We start from the raw sequence: 19,624 nt of genomic DNA, 5'->3' as shown, positions 1-19,624 counted from the left end.
AGGGAGAAGCTTGTTCAACTCCACTAGGTTGGCTTTTCTACAACCACTTCCCAACAGGTGCCTGTTTCCTTGAAATTATTATGAGTAGGGGAAATGAGAATGGCTATTCTCATGTAGCTGTGATATTTGGAGGAGGGTGGACAAGAAAAGGGAGTATAAATGCTTTAAAAATCCAGTTTGATCTTGCTCATTTTGCCTAGATATTAAGGAGTTGAGAAACACTTCAGCAAAGGATATATTTATTTTATAATACTTCGTATATCAAAGGTACCACAGACCGATTAAAAATACATATGAAAGTTACTCAGGATTCAATCAAGTATCTTAAAAAAGCGTTTTGAGAGTCTGATCCAAAGCCTCCATCCCACATGATCCTGCAGGCCCCATGATTCCTATCATAATTTTTTTCTCTTTTTTTGCCAGCAGAAACACTGGCTGAATTTGCCCATTTTGTTCCTAAAATATTCTGCAATGCAAATAGAAGGGCACTAGAGTTGGAAGGATTCTTGTGGATACAGCTGGGGCAGGTTGGAAAACCCATTTGTGAATTTGATCTTTACCCACTTAGGAAAGAGGGCAGCCACTAAACCTGGGTCAAGTTTTTTCCCTTTAGGCCAGGCTTTCTCAACCAAGGTTTCTTGATTGCCCTGGAAGGGTTTCCTGAATAGGTGGAAGCTAATTATTATTTTAAATATTTTCTTAAAGATTTGTTAAACATTTATCAGGTGATATGACCATATATGACCACCTGCCTATCCCAAAATGGCCAATGATTGGCAAGGAAGGGGTGGAAAGGGGAGGAGACCAAGGTAGGCATGTACACAACTGCTTCCCAACCATATTACAGGCAATTGTGGAAGCCTGAAGAATGTTTTAAAAGTTTCTCAATAGCAAAAAAGTTCAGAAAGGCTTCCTTAGGCAGTAGTAATCAACTACTATGGCTTATGCTAAAATGTATTTGTACATGTACAGTTCTAGTTGAATCACTGGTAGTAATTTCGTTCCTTAAGCTTTCGTTATGGACATATTCAGCAGATCGGTGCTTTTGCTGCCTTGTCTTTTATGCTTTATCCAGTTTCTCCCAGTATTCTTCACTTAGCTGCTTGAATGCTTGCACAACATTATCATCCTCATTGTCACACAGTTCACTCAAAGACACACTGGAAGACAGGAGAAACAGCAGATATTAAACAGTTCAAGAGAAGAATGGATACTTGTACTCTGACCCTAAGGAAAAGCTTATAAAATGTTCAAGGGTTCCCCTGACCTTTGTTTATGGGACATATGTTGTAAATAATACCTGACGCTGCTCTGGCAAAATGACAAACAACTGTGGTCCACCTTATATAGGTTGTAGTGATACAATCCTTCTGCAAGGAATACAGTCAGCATTCCCAATTAAACAATTTAAAGCATTCTAGTACACAGCTAGACTTCTAGGAAATGTATTCTTTCAAGGGATTATGTGATCATCCAAACTTCCACTGATCAGACAATTATGATGCTAAAATACACTTTTTTAGTTTGCATCTGAAACCTTAAAAAGTGTTTTTGAAACAAGCCATTTTTCAAATAACTGGTGGCATGATATGGTTTTATGGCAGGGAAAATGCCAAAAAACCGCAGCATAGAAAGTTCACAAACCCCTCTCCATGTGGCAAAACACCTATGATGTAATTATGTGTTTGCATCTAATCAAGCATGCAATATTGTTATTTTAAGAATGATCCAATTCTCAGTTGTAGCTCAATTCCTAAGCATACTTCACTGGGAGTAAATCGCACTGAACTTATTGGTATCTGATTCTGAACAAGCAATTTTAGGATTGAGCATAATTAGTTCCTGCTGGATCAGACCAGTGAGAATTCTTGTCCAGCACATTTTTTTCATACAGTGTCCAACTCATTGCCCTGGAGGGACAAAACCAGGACAAATGCAAAGGCCCACCCTGCTACTATCTCCCAGCACTGATATTCAACTTTTTAAAAACAAAAACAAGCCTTTAATAGCATATAAAAGTACAATATAAGGAGGGAAAGTGCAACTGTTTGTTGTCTCTGTACATTGAGGGTCTTTTCAGCCATCATGGCTAGTAGTCATTGATAGTCCTCCCCATCATTAATGTGTCTAGTCCGGTAGGCACAATCTGTGCTCGTAGCCACTACTACCTCAACTGGCAGTGAATTCCAGTTTTATTACTCATTGTGTGTAGAAGTATTTCTTTTTGCCCCTCCTGTTTCCCTACAATTTCCTTAGGACCCTCAGAATTGTAGTATTATGGGGGAGAAAATCTTCCCTCTGTCCACTTTCTCCTAGACATAGTTTTATAAACATAAACATACAACTATTCCCCTCCCCCAGTACACTTGATTATACTTATTGGGCTGGCCTTGCAAAAATGCCCCTCCCCAGTTTTAATCAGATGCTTGAACTATGTTACAGATGGTGATATAGAGAAGAGAAAGCAAGCTGAGGTAAAATGTTTATATAAATCTAGGTCACCTAGATTCCTCAGTGTTTACACATCACCATAAGTATCTATATTTCTGTATGAAAACAATTAGTTTTGAACAATATGGATAGGCAACACAGTCATTTGTAGATATGTGGCAAAATCAGGGTGCTAATATTTTATCTTGTTCTAGAGGTAATTGTGAGCTCAATGTTGCTACTGTTTACATACCTGATTGCTTTAAGAGCAAGGGCGAAGTCTCTCAGTAAATAATAAGCATCTCCTTCATGCAGGCTTTAAAAACATTTACAAAGTGGTTATTATTATTATTTTATTTATATCCCGTCTCTCTTGAGGCGGGTCACATAAAACCAATCCCCTAAAACCAATACAGTAAAAACATGGTACCCCACAGAAACCAATCCTTAACAAAATTAATCATGACAAGACAAGAACGGCGGCAAGGTTCATCGTAGACTAACCCGATCTCCGCAACCCCACTAAAAAGGGAAGGTAGAGAGCAGCTGATGATACACGCAACCACCACTTTGTGAGGGGGGGCCAAATCTTCCTTGCTGCCTGGCCCCAACCAAAAGCCTGGTGGAAGAGCTCCGTGTTGCAGGCCCTGCGGAATGTTGGGAGTTCCCGCAGGGCCCGTAGCTCTTCCAGGAACTCATTCCACCAGTTCGGGGCCGGGACCTAAAAGGCCCTGGCCCTGGTCGAGGCCAGGTGAGCTTCCTTGGGACAGGGAATAACCAATAGGTTAGCCCCTGCAGAGCGTAAAGCCCTGTGGGGGTTATAGGGCGATAGGCGGTCCCTTATATACGCTGGGCCCAGACCACGGATGGCCTTGAGGGTCAGAACCAAAACCTTGAACCTAATCCGGAATATAACTGGTAACCAGTGCAGCTGCTTCAGCACTGGCTGGATGTGGGCCCTCCAAGGTGTAGCTGTGAGGACCCTAGCAGCTGCATTTTGGACCAGTTGCAGTTTCCGGATCAAGCCCAAAGGCAGGCCAGTGTAGAGCGAGTTACAGAAATCTATTCTGGAGGAAATCTATTCTGGAAGTTAAATTTAGTATAGTTTTATTATTCAGGCAGTTATACAAATTACTGAACCAACAGTACCATTATTCTTGAACAAAAAAATATCTTGACAGAATTTCCATTGAAGCTGTGTGATTAAAAATGGAGGAAGGAAATCAATGTGACATCTCTTCAGAATTCCTGTGCATTAATTGCAGCTTATATGACCGTTTATGCACTGGAGGTTTAATGCCAGGCTGGAGTTTTAGTTGCGGCCGGTTGCCCCACCTCTTCCTGCACCCACAAAGGGGAGCATTTGGCCCAGTGCACCTCATCTGCCCGATTTTTGCTCCTGCATGGGAGATGGGGCAGTGAAGTTCCCAGTGCATAAATGGTCACGAGCCACTGAATCTTCGATATGTAAGAGTTAAGATAAAAGATCCTCATACCTTCCTGAAACAGGGCTGTTATTGCACATGAAAGAAGATGACATTCATTGCATGCAATTCCAGCATTTCAGTTTATAATAGTGATAATGAAATCTGGCAGCCAATCACCTACCTGTTATCCTGTGCCATAGCTGCTAAAGATCCGTGCTTGTAGAAGTCAAGTATATATGCATTGAGTGGCATAATTCTACCTTGACTGTCACACATCTTTGGATGGAGGACTGGTAGGTTTGCAGCAGTAACACCTATTGTGCGCAATATGACCTGCCAGAAACAGCACAACCAGTGTCTTGCTTTCAACTTTTAAATTAATTTTATATTGCAATAAAGCTGCCCTGAGTCTACAACTGGTTGGAGTGAAAGAAAACTGCCAACGAGTGGTGCAAAGAGAGTGGGTTGATATTGCTCTGCCACCAGGCCTCTATGGGACCCATTATGCACGGGGGGAATAACGGACATTCGGGGTGGAATGGCGGCGACTAAACTCACCGATAATGCACGGAGCTGGCTGCAACCGGCCGCAGCTTCGGTGCATGCCGCCGAAAAAGCCGCATTAGTGAAACGCGGAAGAAAGCGCAGCTTCCAGGTGACCGGGGTGCAACCAGAAGCGGCGCCGGGATCTCCACATGCATAATCGGTTACTCTGGATTTTGCCGCCGTTGCGCCCCGTCCCGTGCATAACCGGTGTGCTTCACGTCTTCCCCCTCCACGTTTTCTATGTGACCCGAAATCGCCATTTCGGCGGCCGTGCATAATGGGCCTGTAAGTCACTTTTCAAAGCAATGAGACTGCAATGCAGTTTGACATGGCATGAATGACTGCTCTTTGGGCATTCCCAAAGTGGATATTTGGTTCCCAGCTTTGGGAGGTGGGAGCAGCGGGATTGCATGCAACTATTATTAACCAGAATACTATTTGTAGGCTTTATTTACAGCCACACATTGAGTTATTGTGGCCATAGGTGCTTTACTTAAATCACCACTTGTAGCCACTCATAATCCAGAAAAGCACATTATATGCCAAATCTTGTTCTAGTGTGGTCATCTCTTATAAATTTGCTAAATTGTTTTTTAATGAAAAACAAGGCTCGTAGATAGCCAGGTTTTCCTGATCAGATCAGATCTTGGAAGCTAAGCAAGCAGATTAGTATTTGGTATAAGTAATACCTGAGATATCTGAGAATTATCCCTGACAATAGATGCAGTAATACATAAGTACAATGAGATTTTCATTTCATCAAGTTCTTGTTCAGCTTCTCAGATGGGCATTAATTTTAGGAATCTTTTATCTCAAGGATGTTCTTAAAAGTGGAATATAAGTAGCTAAGTGAATACATTCCAATATATTTGACTTACACTGTTGACAGTGTCTGCATTCAGTAAATCAAGTTCTGTATTTCCCGAAAGGCAAACAAAGGGTGAAACAGCTGTCCTTCCTTCACTGCAGCTCATGAGATGAGATGCAAGCTGAGATTCAAGCTGTTCTGTACTTGAGAAATCTAAAAATGATTGCCAAAGGTGGATTTATTATTGAGAATACTGTACTCTGTATTGTACTCTGACAACAAAGAAACAGAATCTGCAACAACAATTTCAATATTCTTTGAATCTACTGGATTTTGGTTGCTCTTCTTGGAATCTGAGACCTGTGTAAAATTATCATATTCAAAACTGACTGTATGGGAGGGAAGAGGAAGGACTTGTCCATGAAACCTGGACATTTTATCAGCTTTGGTGAATTAAAAGCCTTTCCTGGGCAGAAAAGATCTGGCTACTATGGAGTTTGCCCTGGTTACATCTAAATTTGATTACTTCCCTCTATGCTTGCTCCCCTCAAAAAGTGATTTCAAACTTCAAGTGGTATGGAATACTGAAGCAAGGATGTTGAACTGAGTGAGTTATACATCACTCCAGTCCTCTTTCATCTGTAGTGGCTTCCAATTCATTTTTGTTCATAATTCAAGGTTCTGGTGCTGACACTTACTGTCCTCTGTGGTTTGAGATCAACGTACCTGAAGGGCCACCTATTCCCTTATGAATCTACTCTGCCTGCCACTGTTGTCATCTTCCAAGGGCTTGCTTTGGGTACCCCTGCCTTCTGATATTAGGCAGACTGCAACCCAGGAGAGGGCCTTCTCAGTTGTGGCATCAAAACTTTGGAACTCTCTCTCCAGGGAGACTCACCTGTCCCCTTCTTTTGCCATCTTCCACTAGCACCAAAACTTTGATTTTGCTTGGCCCTCCCTCAGTGATCCCTTCTGCCTTAATGATGTTTTAACGATTGTGTTTATCTTTTGTATTTGTGTCTTAGTTTTAATGTTTTTATGATAATATTTTAATTTATATATTTTAATTTTTTAGCCACTTGGGTATCCCTATGGGGCAGAAAGGCATGGTAAAAAGTCTTCTAAATAAATAAGAAATGCGTGTAACTTCACATGATGCATCAAGCCACGGACAAAAAGTTTAATTTGATTATTATGGTATAATAGTGTCTTAGCACAGAGACTGAAAGGTTCTCTACCACCCTACTGAATGCCATGTCACAGGAAAACATGCAGATATTCTTCAAGTCAATTAACATAAACATACCAAGTTTTGAAAGGGGGAGTTGATATTCTTGTTTCATATCAGCCATTGTAGAAACAATCTGTAGAAATTGCCCAAAGTTTTCTTGTATTTTGCAGTTGTATTCATGTAAAGCAGCAGCAAAATCTTCAGGAAGATCTTCAAGAAACACCTAAAGATGACAGAAGGTTTGCTGGGAAAAGATTCCTGCCAAGTGATGGGAGGCAATGACAAAGCTACTGGTGCTGTGGCATTTAGCTAGAAAGTGGCCAGTGGAACCCCCACCGTCTGCTGGGTTCTACTAGCAACTCAGTAGCTGCATGTCTGCACAATGCTGCAGTTGCAGACCAAGCAGCTCCCTTGCCTGCAATAAGGTCTTCCTCTGCTCCTTCCGAGGCAGGCAACAACATCTTCCTTGTGCCTAACCCCATAATCTTCCATTGCTTCTGACCTACAATCAGTGATCAGGAGCAATACTTACAGGGCAAATAGTAAACTCCCTGTGACAGGAGACCTAAATACTAAACCCACCCTGCTCATTTCCAATCTGACCTATGGACCACAATCAGATGCTAAACAAAGTAGACTTACTATCTTTGAGCAGACTCAGAGTATATGTAATCAAGTACATCTCCAAACCATTATACCTCCTTGCCTATGGTAGTGCTACCCAATAAGTGAACTGGCCTAAGATGGCCTACATTACAAGGGAGAAAACGTCTTATTTTCTCCCTGAATTATTCCTTTTCTGCTTTATAATTGTTAGGCAGTGTTGAGACCATCTGCTATTTATGCCCCTCCTTTCCCACTCCCTGTATCAGATATTTTATTGGAGGGAAGGGAGTAATACCATCATGTTTGTTCTGGTTTGTTCTGGTTTTGTTTGTTGTATGATTTCCTATGTCCTTGGATTTTTTAATGGGGTTTTATTGGGCTAATTTTTGCATGGACAATTTGTAACCCGCCACGAGCCAGTCTTGGGATTGGTGGGCAATAAATTTAAATAATAACAACAACAACAGCTGGTTCATATATCCTCTCCTTTTCTCCCCTGCATTAGCTCCTCTTCTTTGTACTGCTCTTCTTGATTTCCTACATTTATCCGCAAATTAGGCTCCGACCTTACCTTTGATTGGTAAAATTTCCTTTTAGAATTCACAGCAGCAGCTGGTATGTGTTTTCTTCCAAAAAGATGTGCCAATACGAGCACTAACGTTTCCATCACACTTTCAGAAAAAAGTTTTTGTCCTGTTTAGTACAGAAATTTCACATTAAACTAACTCACAATACCATATTTCATTTAGAAATGGATCCTCTATGATGCCACCTGTTTTTGGAGCCACAGATAAATGGCTTGAAACTTCTATTTACTTTTTGGGTGGAAGTGGTCACACCAGCCTGATGAAGAGTTCCAGAGAACATGAAAGTTAACAATGTTTCTTGTCATTTTACTCAGTCTTAATGAAGGCTTTAGGCCATCATGGCTGCTTGAAACTCATAAAGGGCTACCATTACGGAAATCAGGTTTATTACAGTAAGATGTTTCTATAGAATGAAAACAAAAAGAGAATCCCCCATAAATTGCCTTTATATATTTGTTATTACACAATGGAAGCTCATCCTGTCACTTTCCAAATTATATATTATTATAAATTATAAATATAAAGTTACTTTGGATTTATATACCTGGGCCTATTCTGCACACAACAGATAATGCACTCTCAATGCACTTTAGAAGTAGATTTTTCTGTTCTGCACAGGAAAATCCAGCTGCCAAAGCACATTGAAAGTGCATTATCATATGCGAGCGGAATGGTAAAGGCAATATAATAGTATCTAGAACTTGAAATTATCAATTGTGAAGTGCTTCCAGTCATGCATTATGACACTCATAGGTAAAGGTATCCCCTGAGCAAGCACCGAGTCATGTCTGACCCTTGGGGTGACGCCCTCTAGCATTTTCATGGCAGACTCAATACGGGGTGGTTTGCCAGTGCCTTCCCCAGTCATTACCGTTTACCCCCCAGCAAGCTGGGTACTCATTTTACCGACCTCGGAAGGATGGAAGGCTGAGTCAACCTTGAGCCGGCTGCTGGGATTGAACTCCCAGCCTCATGGGCAGAGCTTTCAGACTGCATGTCTGCTGCCTTACCACTCTGCGCCAAAGGAGCTCATGACACTCATTAGGCATGGGCAATTTTCCCTGGTATTTTTCAGCTTGGATCTATCGGACCTGAAAAAATTCAGAACTCATGAAAAGAGCTGGATCCAAATAAGTGTAGAGTAGTGGTCCCCAACCTTTTTATCACCAGGGACCGGTCAATGCTTCACAATTTTGCTGAGGCCCGGGGGGGGGGTAGTCTTTTACCAAGGAATCATGACCACCACCTAAGCTCCTGCTCTACTTGCTTTCCCACTGGTGCCCCTGACTTCCTGCTGCCCACTGGGGGGCACTGCCAGCAGCAGCTGTGCAGTGCCACACCAAGGGGGAGCCCCAGCCATGGTGGCTGCTGGAGAACACCAAAGGTAAGCCAGCGGCAGAGTGGCAGGGCAGCCCTCAAGGCTGCAGCCAGGGAAGAGAACGAAGAGGAGCTGTGGCCCGCTACCAACTGATCTACGGACCGGTACCGGTCCCCGGACCGGGGGTTGGGGACCACTGGTGTAGAGTATTCCCATCTGGGATTTTTCAGAAATCCTGAATTATTCACATCCAATAGACCTGGATAGACCTTATTCCCCAGAGGGGAAACAAAGTAGTATCAAAACCCATTAAAAACTCTTTGGGCCCCTTTAAAGCCAAGAGCAATCAACTCTATAGAGAGAACTTTCCCTGCTGGATTAGCTTGAAGTCTGCTGAGTGGCCTGGTTTGAACGGGACTGCCCAGCAGAGCACTTCAAACAACTGATTCTATGAAGAGAGCTCTTCCCATAGGATTGGTTTGGGGTCATTCCCCAGGATCTGCCTGCCACAGGAAGACCTGGGAGGATCAGCTGCTCAGTATAGCTGAATATCCCTAAACAAAAGTTGGAAAAAAATCAGCTTTTATACAGGTAGCCAAAAGAGATTCGTTAATCTGTATCTGGCTTAGAGAATGCCCTCCAAAATCTCTGGTATTTTTGATATATTTTTGGCTAAACTGAGCCAAATGCACACTCCTAGCATAGTCTTTAGTATGTCATTTAATTATAATGTATTTGTTCCTCTACACACATACTGAGAACATGCTCAGAGAATGGGTCCATGTTGTCTAATCTAGTTCAGTACCTGAAGGTGGACAGGTTCTTTGGCCATTTTCTTGAATGGGTGGCTAATTGTGGGCCAAACCAGTTGTTACCTTTTTAAAAGAGTTGAGTTTGGATTCCTTGGACTTGCCTTTTTCTTTCTACAGCCACTTAGTAGCTGTTGGGGTCTGTCTCTTTCAAAATAAAGCCAGACTGACCTGGCAAGGTGCTCTTGCCTTCCCCTTTATGCTATTTCTACAGCTCAAAATGCCCCCCCCCCTTTTTTTTGTGCCATGTAGATTCTACTCTTCAAAATATAACAACTAGTACAGCAGGGCAGGCTACAAACAAATACTGCATAGTTTTAAAAAAAATATCACCTATAAAATCTACAAAAATTTCTTTTACTTGGCTTCAGTCAGGTCCTGCTGGTATAATACTGGGATTTGGTACTATGTAGTATTTTTCAGTATGGATTTTATCGCTATTTTTAAAAAATCATTTTGCTGGATCCAATGGTACCTTTCTGCTTCATGATGAATCTTCCATTAAAGGAACCAGGCTAATCTGAAGGGATGGATTCTTCCTTGAATAGAGCTAGACAAACTGATGGCTTTTCACTTAATATCTACTATTTATGATTAATGTATTTTTAATACACTGAAAAAGGAAGGGCTATGTTGTCTGCTACCCATTATGTTGACAGTTCAACATTTCTATCTGCTAATCACATTGAATCTCCTCTACAATCAGCCTACTACCCATGACAACATACACCAAAAGCAGTCTATGGATGAGCTCCAAAACACATTTGTGAGGTACACTACGCACTGCTCACCCATTCCTTTAAAAATATACTAACAGAGAAAGAAGAGGAAAAAAGGCATTCATTTCCCTCCTTCCCCCTGTAAACCTACCTTTCTTGCTCCTCTGGCATAGCTTGTGAAACAAGCCCTTCACAAGAAATTCAACTAGGACAATATTGGAAGGCTCATGATAATGCAAGTGGGTGACTAGTCCAGTAAACCCTGTAGTGTTACCATCACAATCCACATATCCCTAAAATATCAGAACATTATATTTATATTTTATAATAACAAGGCCACTTTTACTCACTTTAATCTGTTGTCTATAATATATGGGTACATTGTACACAACGCAAACTGGTTTAAATTTTGAGACAGTTACTGGGGTAAGAAAATGTCGATAAAGGCAATGCTGATTAAGTGCTGAGATTTCAGGACTGAAAGGCAAGTACATCAGCAAAAGCATGCAATTGTCAGATTTTGCTGATAAATTCTACACTATTGAACATCCTAAGTAGCAGAAGCTAAAGGAATTTGCCCTTCTGTTGCCCACAAGTCAAAGCAATTTCATTGAAGAATAGAATAAGGGACCAGTGTGCCCCTAATGCTACTAGGGTACATTTTTTGTTGTTGGTCCAGCAGGTACTAATCTTATTTAGCTGCTCATAGCATCCTTGTATGCACATGGAACTCTGGCCATCGAGAGAGATAGCATATAAAATGCAAGACTTAAAAATAATTAAATAAGATTACTTGAAATCTTACCTCCTTCACAAGAAACTGTAAAGAAAACAAAAAATAGAGCTTTAACATTGCCAGCGTCCTAGGTTGTTTGAAGGACAGAAGTGAATGTTTCAGTAATGACAAAGCCTTAAAAAGAAAAAGGAAAAAGATTAATGCATTGCTAGCATATCTAATTTAAATATTATTAGAGAATATATAGAAAGCTGGGTTGGTTTCTGTGGTAAGTCCACCAACAGATGGTATTTCTGTCAGTAGAACAGGACCTCCTTGCTTTCCTCATTAGACCTGTGAGTCAGCCCTCTGTTCTCTTGCTATATATATATATATAATATAAATAACATGGAACAAGTCTATATTATCTAAGACAGCGTGAAAGAAAAAAAATGTGTGTGGGGGAAATAATGTAGATATATTCATAGAGTCATCAGATTTGATCCCATGCTGACATGAACAGACAAGGAAATATTTTTCACCTTCATTCTGCAGCACCTTGTGCTTGTCCCTAATTTAGTGGACTAGCCAATCTTTCAGAGCAATATGCACAGCAATGGAGGAGAGTGCAGCAAGCATCACCCTCCCACATCAATTTAGTAACTGAAAACACCAGCATCGAGGAAAGGTTGGGGGAGCTTGGTCTGTTTAATACGGATACGACTGAGAGGAGATTTCAAGTAAAAGGCTGCCATATAGAGGATGGAGCAGAGTTGTTCTCTCTTGCCCCAGAAGGATGGACCAGAACCAATGGGATGAAATTAATTCAAAATTAATTCAAAAGAAATTCCCTCTAAACATCCTGATGGTTAGATCTGTTTCTCAGTGGAACAGGCTTCCTCAGGGGAAGGGGAGTCTCCATCTTTAGATATTTTTAAACAGAGGCTGGATAGCCATCTGATGGAGAGGTTGATTCTGTGAAGGTTCAAGGGGGTTGCAGGTTACAGTAGATGAGCAATAGTGTGGTGAGTGTCCTGTATAGTGCAGCTGGTTGGACTAGATTGCCCAGGAGTTCCCTCACAACTCTATTATTCTATGATTTGTAACTTGTACACTAAGCAGCAAGAATGTAGAGAAAAATTAAAATACACTGGCTTGACTACTCAGAAAATAAGATTTCTTCAAACTAAGAATGTTTTTTTTAATTGCACAGATCACCTTTGCATGTGCATCTTCTTTGTCATCTGCTTTTGAAGCCAAGAGCATTACTCTCAAGATCAGAGAAATAGTCAGAGGAAACTGTCCTCGAAGTTCAGGTACATTTGATTTCATGAGCTTCTGTATTTTGGGCAATGGAATATTATAGAAAAAGACATTTCCCAACAAATCTTGACCGCGCCGGCCAGCACGTCCAGACATCTGAAAAGAAGCGATTCAAGCATCAGAAATCAGAGCAATAAACCAAGCAAAATTAGAAATCACCAGTGCAATTCCTAAACAAAGTCACAATTCTAAGCCCATTCACTTTAACGGACTTAGGAACTCCTATCTGGATTGCATGATACAGTGCTTTAAAATAGCTGGCAATTTTTGGAAATAAAGGAATTATTTAATTCCTTAATTAATTTAACAGAAGTATTTTTAATGTTAATGTTATTTATTTAGTCTGTTTTAATACATGTTAGGTATTTTATCCTCTATTTTCTACCTAGTGGAATAGCTTACAAAATAGAAAAACAAACAGTACAACACATTCTGAAGGGCAACCTTTTAAATATCAACAGATTCTTACTGCAAACAGATTTGAAAATACTTCTGGGTATCATCTGAAACTAAGAAAGATACAAGGCATTGTATTGTCATGCCTTACAAACATGAGAATGAGGGTGCAAGAACAAGGCATCTGCAATTATAATTCAGTTTTATTTTTACAAAATACAGATGGCTGGAACACAAACACACTATTTTCAACTTGCTCTAAACAACTCTTCTGCACTTAGTCAGATACCCTTTCCCCCCCCCCTCAAATCCCTAGCTGCCAACTGCCATTTTTCTGGCTCTCTTCCAATAGTTGCCCCTAAGGAGAGGCAGAATCTACCCTGACTATCACAGATGTCTACCACAGTTATACCATAAAATAGTGCTCTTGGAAGTCCTGTCTCAAACTAAATTCCACTTCAAACTGTTGAAGGAAAATAAGCAGAAATTAAATATAGGAGAAAGAAAAAAAGGAGTGATTAAGTGGAATAATAGAAGCAAAAGAGGCCCAAGAAAAACTGTGGACAAAATGCAACTTAACAAAGTTACAAATTAATAAATACCAACTTGAGAAAGGATAGAATGACAATGGAGAAAAGTGTATGGTGAGATGCGAGAAGAGAATGGAATGATGAACAGCAACCAGGAGGATAAACAGCAACCAGGACCCTTGGAGCCTCAAAAAGGTACAATGCCTCACAGTTCGCCCTCCAAAGCATCCATTTTGCCCTGAAGAATTTATCTTTATAATCTGGAGGTGAGCAGTTTGTGATGACATGCATGTTTGTGTGTGTGATGTTCCCCTGGAATAACCCACACCAGTCAACTCGCTAGTGCCTGTTGTCTTCCACATGCAACGGGCTTTACTACTAATCTTTAAACCGTCCCGCAGCTAATTCAGTAAGGGCTGTTGGGGAGGAGTTAGGGTGGGACCTGTCCGGGATAAAAACTCAGAGAGGGCCAATCAGGAGCCACGAAACGGCTCCTGATTGGGCCCCACCGAGTGCCACTCAGGGGCCAAGTGGCCAATAGGGCCAATCCCTATTGGCCACTTGGACCGTCTCAAGGACAGCCTGCCGCTAACTCCACACTCCTCCCGACCGCCATCCTTACCGGATGGCAGCTGGACAGGAACCTCGCCTCACGGCACTAGCCTCCGGGGAAAAAACTTCCCATCGGCACACCGCCCGCCCTACCTCACCTACGCACCTGCAGAAGCCACCCCACCCCTTCGCGCCCCCACGCCGACTATCCGTTCACGCCCGCCACAGCCCCGGCCTTCCCACCCCGCTCCGCGGTCGCCATCCCCGGCCCCCGACGCCCGCTCCCTTCCAACACCCACCCACCCCCACTTACCGATTCCCGCTTGGCTGCCTTCCCACGAAATTCCCCGCTGCCGCCGCACCCTTGTAACCACGCCTCACCGCTTCACACGCCGTTCCCCGCCGCCACCCATACACTACACGGCCACATAAAATGGCACCGCTACCTACCTGGCCAATGCCGAGCGACTCCACCGTCCGTGGCAAGCCGCCTCCACCACCGCGGCTGCGCCGCCAACCCCACAGGACTCCACGTGGCCGCCCGTCTCTGGCCCGCCCGCGGAGCGCCGTGGACGCGCCTCCCCGCTGCTCAGGAGCCACCGCCGCCACACCGAGGTAGGCCGCTTCCCCCCGATCCGGCCCCGATCCGACCCCGACCCCGCTAAGACCTTCTGCGCTCCGCAGGGGGGCCGTCAGGAAAGGCTTCTGTGGCCCCGTGGACACGGCCCCCAGCCTCGCTGACCCGCGCCACGCCATCCACGGCTATGCAGAAGCCCTGGGGCGTCCGCCGCAGCTGCACAATACCATCTAGTGCCCATCTTATGCAGACTTAAAATGGGCTTTAAATCTAGTATAAAATAATACATAAATACATCTCCATAGAAACCATGCTTATAATTTCATACATGGACAATTTTTATATTTACCCTCTCTTATATCTATGATTTTTAATCTTTATTTATGAAAATGAACTTACCTGTCTATAGTTCAGAGCATCCAAATATACAGAATTCTGTAGAAAAACAACAGATTTGCAGGGCATGTTGATTCCCAAAGCCAAGGTTCCTGTGGCTGTCACAATCTAAAACAAAATCAAATAATGCTACTTTGCATATAATGCAGATAACATTCAAGAGATACAGTTTGGAAAAACATAGGGGGAAAGTTAGACCAGAATAAAAACAACAGGCCTATTAGCTAATATGAAGCCCAGTCTTAATGAAGCCCAGTCACCAGGAATCATTGATATTTCAGTTTTTTAAAATAAGATAACAAAGTAAAAAAATAAAAATAAAAACACAGATGTTGAGTAGCTGTTAACCCATTTGTGCACACATGCTCACACTAAACAGATCTTAAATCATTCCACTTAAACTGAATCTGGGTTAAGTCTGCATTCTGTTGACAAGTTGTCCAGACAGGAAGCAGTCTGCAAACTAGGGCTTTATAGAATGTAAAATATCCTGTTTAATAATCCCAGTAGACTTTTACACTGCAGTGATAAAGTACTGGGGTTTGCCTAGTAAAGGGTTCAGTTTGAGTCCCATATGGATACTGTAAAAAAGGGAAGGTTAGGGAATGAAAGGAATGGTTGCTCAGCTAGTCCCTTCCCTGTATCCTTTTTTGCTCCCACTACATAGTCACAATGTTTGATAGGTACACTCCTTTTTTGGGCACAGCTAGAGACCAAAACCTTTATATGTAGGTTATGGAAGTTTTATCTATGAATCTGCATGTGCTGGGAAAAGGAAGTCATTTGTCAGGCGCTACCTGATTCCCAGTGTGACATTGGGCAGGCAAATTTTTCCAAGCAGGGTTTCCACACATGACTATTATCACATTAAAATTAAGTCATTTGTTTGGATCCTAAGCCATACAAGTAGAGTTGTGCTAGACAAAGGCAGTTTCCTCCATTCTTTCACGCAGGTTTCTTCTCCCCCTTGTCCCAATCATACTGGAACTGCACAATCAGCATGGCCTGTTATGCACGGCTGCTGAAATGGCGGCATGGAGAATGCGGAGGAAGAAGAAGTGAAGCAAACCACTTATGCACGGGACGGAATGCAACGGCGGCAAAACACAGAGTATCTGATTATGCATGCTGCTACTCCGGAGCTGCTTCTGGTTGCGCCCTGGTCATGGAAAGCTCCACTTTCTTCCGCAACTCGCTAACACGGCTTTTTTGGCGGCATACGTTGACTCTGCGCCTGGTTGCTGCCTGCAGCGTGCATAATTGGTGATTTTAGCCGCCGCCATTCCACCCCGAATGCGGACCTTCCACTCCGTGCATAATGGACCCATGTGAAACAAATCTGGATTCTGTGTCAGAAGCTGGGAAGACGAAAATCACTCTCCCCTTCTCTACAGACAGAAAAGTCATTCCATCAAAGAAGCTGCTGATATGCCAACAAAATGGCCCCATAGGATCCATGCCATGTCTCTTGTGTGTGCAAGCAGGCAGATGTGTCCGCATGGGAAACAGCATTCCTGGAGTGCTGACTTTGCTCATGCAGGGAATAGTAACCAAATGTGATACCTGCCGTGCAAAGCCCCCACATGGGTAAGTTATTTTTGTCTCACCATCAACCCTTTTAAATCAGCCTGAGATATTTCAAGGAGGAAAGACATGTCATAACAATGACTCTCTCACTCATATTCATCCATCACTTCTGCATTCCTATTCCCCAAGATTTATCGTGGGCCCACAGAAGACAATTATAACACTTCATTTCAAAACAGAAGCATGCAAGAGCCCTAATCTGACTTTACTATTGAAATAGTTCATAGCACAAATAACTCACATACAGGGAAGTGATATTAAAGGGGGACAGAAAATCGGGGGAATCTGGCAAACCTGAATAAATCCCATCCTGAACAGCATCTCTACCATTTGCCTCCCTTTATACTCTAAAGAGGCGTGATGGTACCCAATGCCTCTAAGGGCCAGTTTTTGCAGCTCTTTGTTCTTTTTCATTCTTCTTGTTCGGTCAAATATCTTGAACAAAGTCTAAGGAAATAAAAGTTATGGTTTACATATTATTATGTATTAATAATAAATGTTTTAGTATCTGCCAAAAATGAATAGTCCCATTGATGAGTAACTTCTTAGACTCTAGCATTTTTAGCACACACCTCTTTTACCAGTCTACCTCTGTAGAAGAAATGATTACACTATTTAGCTGTCACTGCAAATGAGAACAGTTTAATTAATTAATTTATTTATCATACTTAGATACCGCCCTCCCCGGAGGCTCAGGGCGGTTTACATATAATAAAGGGAGTTATTAATTTACTTCCTTTACAACTCATCTTTCTCCCCAACAAGGGTTTTTGCCATCAAATCACAACTGGTTTATGGAGACCCCATATAGTTTTCAAGGCAAAACACATTCAGATTTAGTTTGCCATGGGCAACTGCCACATCACAACCCTTGTACATATTCCATACAATTGCTAATCTGGTCTGTCAATGAGTTTCTCCCTATATTACAATTTCTACCTACTATCTGACACTTAAGAACTTGTATCAGGAGGTGCATCGTAGAGGCGTCAGGTGTGCCTGGTGGGCCGCAGGGAAGCCATCCCTGGCCCCTTCTCACCAGACGAGCCCGCAGCTTCCCTGCAGCCCACATGGATGGCAGGGAAGCCATCCCCGAGCCGGGCGCATGCCCTCCTTACTGGAGGGCCCAGGGTCCGCATGCTGTCTGGGTGGCATGGCCGTCCCAATCCAGAAGCATTCAGATTGGGCATGCGCTCGATTCCTGGAGGCAGGTGCTCCAGGGGCCGGGCCAATCCGGACGCACCCAGCAAAGCCACAAAGGGTGGCTGTCCGGGCCCTGACAGGGCCCTTTTAACTTTATTTAAGGGCCAATGGTTAAGATAGGCGTGTGAGACCTATTCCCCATGGGATAGTAGGGACTGAATCTGGGTTTCTCAGGTACTAGTCTAACACTCTAATAGTTACAACACACCAGGTAATCATGGCAGCATGAACAGATATATTGTGTTCTGCTTTCGTTGAACTATTTTGGTTCTCTATGCTTCCTGCTTCTCATTGGGAGTTCTGTAACTCTCTAGTGAGAGATTTGGGAGTATCATGTCCAGTTAAGTAAAGGATATGGAATTAACTCTGAGGAAATCTGTATAGACTCCTGATTTTGGATATGTGAATCCGGTCCCCTTTATTTGCATTTCCTTCAGCCGAAGGGGTTATATCTATTTCATTATTTTCTTTTTACAGGATTTTTCTCTATTTTTGTGTACTGACAACTAAAATTTTGTGAAGAATTTGAATTGTTCTGAATTACTTTAAGAGCCAGTCTTGAATGAAAAGCAGGTTACAAATCAAACACATTAGTTCATCAGGGTCTTTTTTTATATTAGGAAAGTATTTCTGCTTACATCCTTATCAACAGCTTGATCATTTACATATGTGCAGTCAAAAGGGATTGCAGCAATCTTCTCAAGACGATCCATTATACTTTCAAGTTCAGCTATCTTAGTTACTGTTTTGTCATCTTCATGGATGCCTTTTTTCCCACTGAACAGACATATACATTGATTAGAAATGCTTTTATTTCTTTTTTTATTTGAAGTTTATCAGTCCTTATCCTTCATTTTATGTTTACACTCTAAGATTGTTAAGAATGGACAATGTTGCTCTCAGGTTATTTATGTATGCTTGTGTGTGAGTGAGAAAGAAAGAGAGAGAGAGATAAGCAAGTTTTATATATGACACTGGCATTTGGCTAATCTGAGCTGAAAAAAAATACCTTATCAGGATTTCTTGGGACCACCAGTTAAGGCATTTAAAGGAACTGAAATCCATTTAAATGCCTTTGGAATCAATAGTTCATTCCAAGCCGAGTGGAGGAAACATTTAAAGGGACTGGAATCCTTTTAAATGCCTTGGAGTCAGCATTCACTACAAGCCATAATTTTGTGTAAACCACGATAAATACAAAAGTACATACTTCTGAATAAATCTGTTTAGGATTCCACTAAACTCCCCCCCCCCCCCATGTGGGATCCGAATAATAAAAATGGTAAACCAAACATAAATCAGTTTACAGTTACAACTTTAATGAATTCTGCTTTGCTTAGAAACACATTGGTGTTGTTTAACAAAATACCGAAGCTTAGATTGAGAAACAGAGAGCCAAGCATTATTTCGCAAACCCTTCACAATTACTAATTGTTCTTTATGTATTGTTTTCGTAACTAAAAATATGGGTGTAATAAAAGGTAATGTTATTCTAGATAGTTTGTTCCATTGTTTATTCAGCATTTAATCTTATACATCTACAAATGTTATGGAATTAAAGTATGTCTCAAAATGGTTCTATAATACTTACTCTTTCTGATCTGCCAAAGACTTTTCAATCTTTTTACATTTTTTTATTAACAATTGTTCTTTTTCAGAATCTGGGATCTCCTTGTTCTTTTGCTTCTCCTCTAAGGCCTTGCAAACCTCTTTAGCCCAATTTTCCACTTCGTTAATCTTGAATCTTTAAATTGGAAATTCAAGCCACAGTTATTACTAGATATTAAAAAGTAAAGATCCAAACAGAGTTGGGGTGGGGGTGAAATCCCATTCTTTCTTCCTCTGTTTCCATATTTTATTCCCT

General features: G+C 41.9%; 1 protein-coding gene across 4 annotated transcripts in view; it reads right to left on the bottom strand.

Moving 5' to 3' along the window:
* Positions 1-222: 222 nt before the first annotated feature.
* DDX60 (DExD/H-box helicase 60) overlaps positions 223-19,624 on the bottom strand; it is a 67,835-nt gene continuing 48,433 nt past the window's right edge. For 3 of the 4 annotated variants that reach the window (XM_077353647.1, XM_077353646.1, XM_077353648.1), the window contains 13 exons: positions 19,352-19,504; positions 18,399-18,537; positions 16,852-17,004; positions 14,974-15,078; positions 12,415-12,615; positions 11,287-11,391; positions 10,633-10,774; positions 7,620-7,741; positions 6,518-6,665; positions 5,282-5,424; positions 4,039-4,190; positions 2,684-2,746; positions 223-1,160 (listed from right to left, as the gene is read on the bottom strand). In XM_077353647.1, coding sequence (XP_077209762.1) covers positions 1,061-1,160; positions 2,684-2,746; positions 4,039-4,190; positions 5,282-5,424; positions 6,518-6,665; positions 7,620-7,741; positions 10,633-10,774; positions 11,287-11,391; positions 12,415-12,615; positions 14,974-15,078; positions 16,852-17,004; positions 18,399-18,537; positions 19,352-19,504 — 1,726 coding nt within the window. In that variant the 3' untranslated portion in view covers positions 223-1,060. Of the gene's footprint in view, positions 1,161-2,683; positions 2,747-4,038; positions 4,191-5,281; positions 5,425-6,517; positions 6,666-7,619; positions 7,742-10,632; positions 10,775-11,286; positions 11,392-12,414; positions 12,616-14,973; positions 15,079-16,851; positions 17,005-18,398; positions 18,538-19,351; positions 19,505-19,624 lie in introns of those variants that run through there. The other variant, XR_013224703.1, reaches the window with a different exon arrangement.

Source organism: Paroedura picta, chromosome 10 (genome assembly GCF_049243985.1).
Source record: "Paroedura picta isolate Pp20150507F chromosome 10, Ppicta_v3.0, whole genome shotgun sequence".
Classification (NCBI taxonomy): Eukaryota; Metazoa; Chordata; class Lepidosauria; order Squamata; family Gekkonidae; genus Paroedura; species Paroedura picta.
Note: the sequence above shows the minus strand (reverse complement) of the source record. Positions and strands in the feature narration are given on the sequence as shown.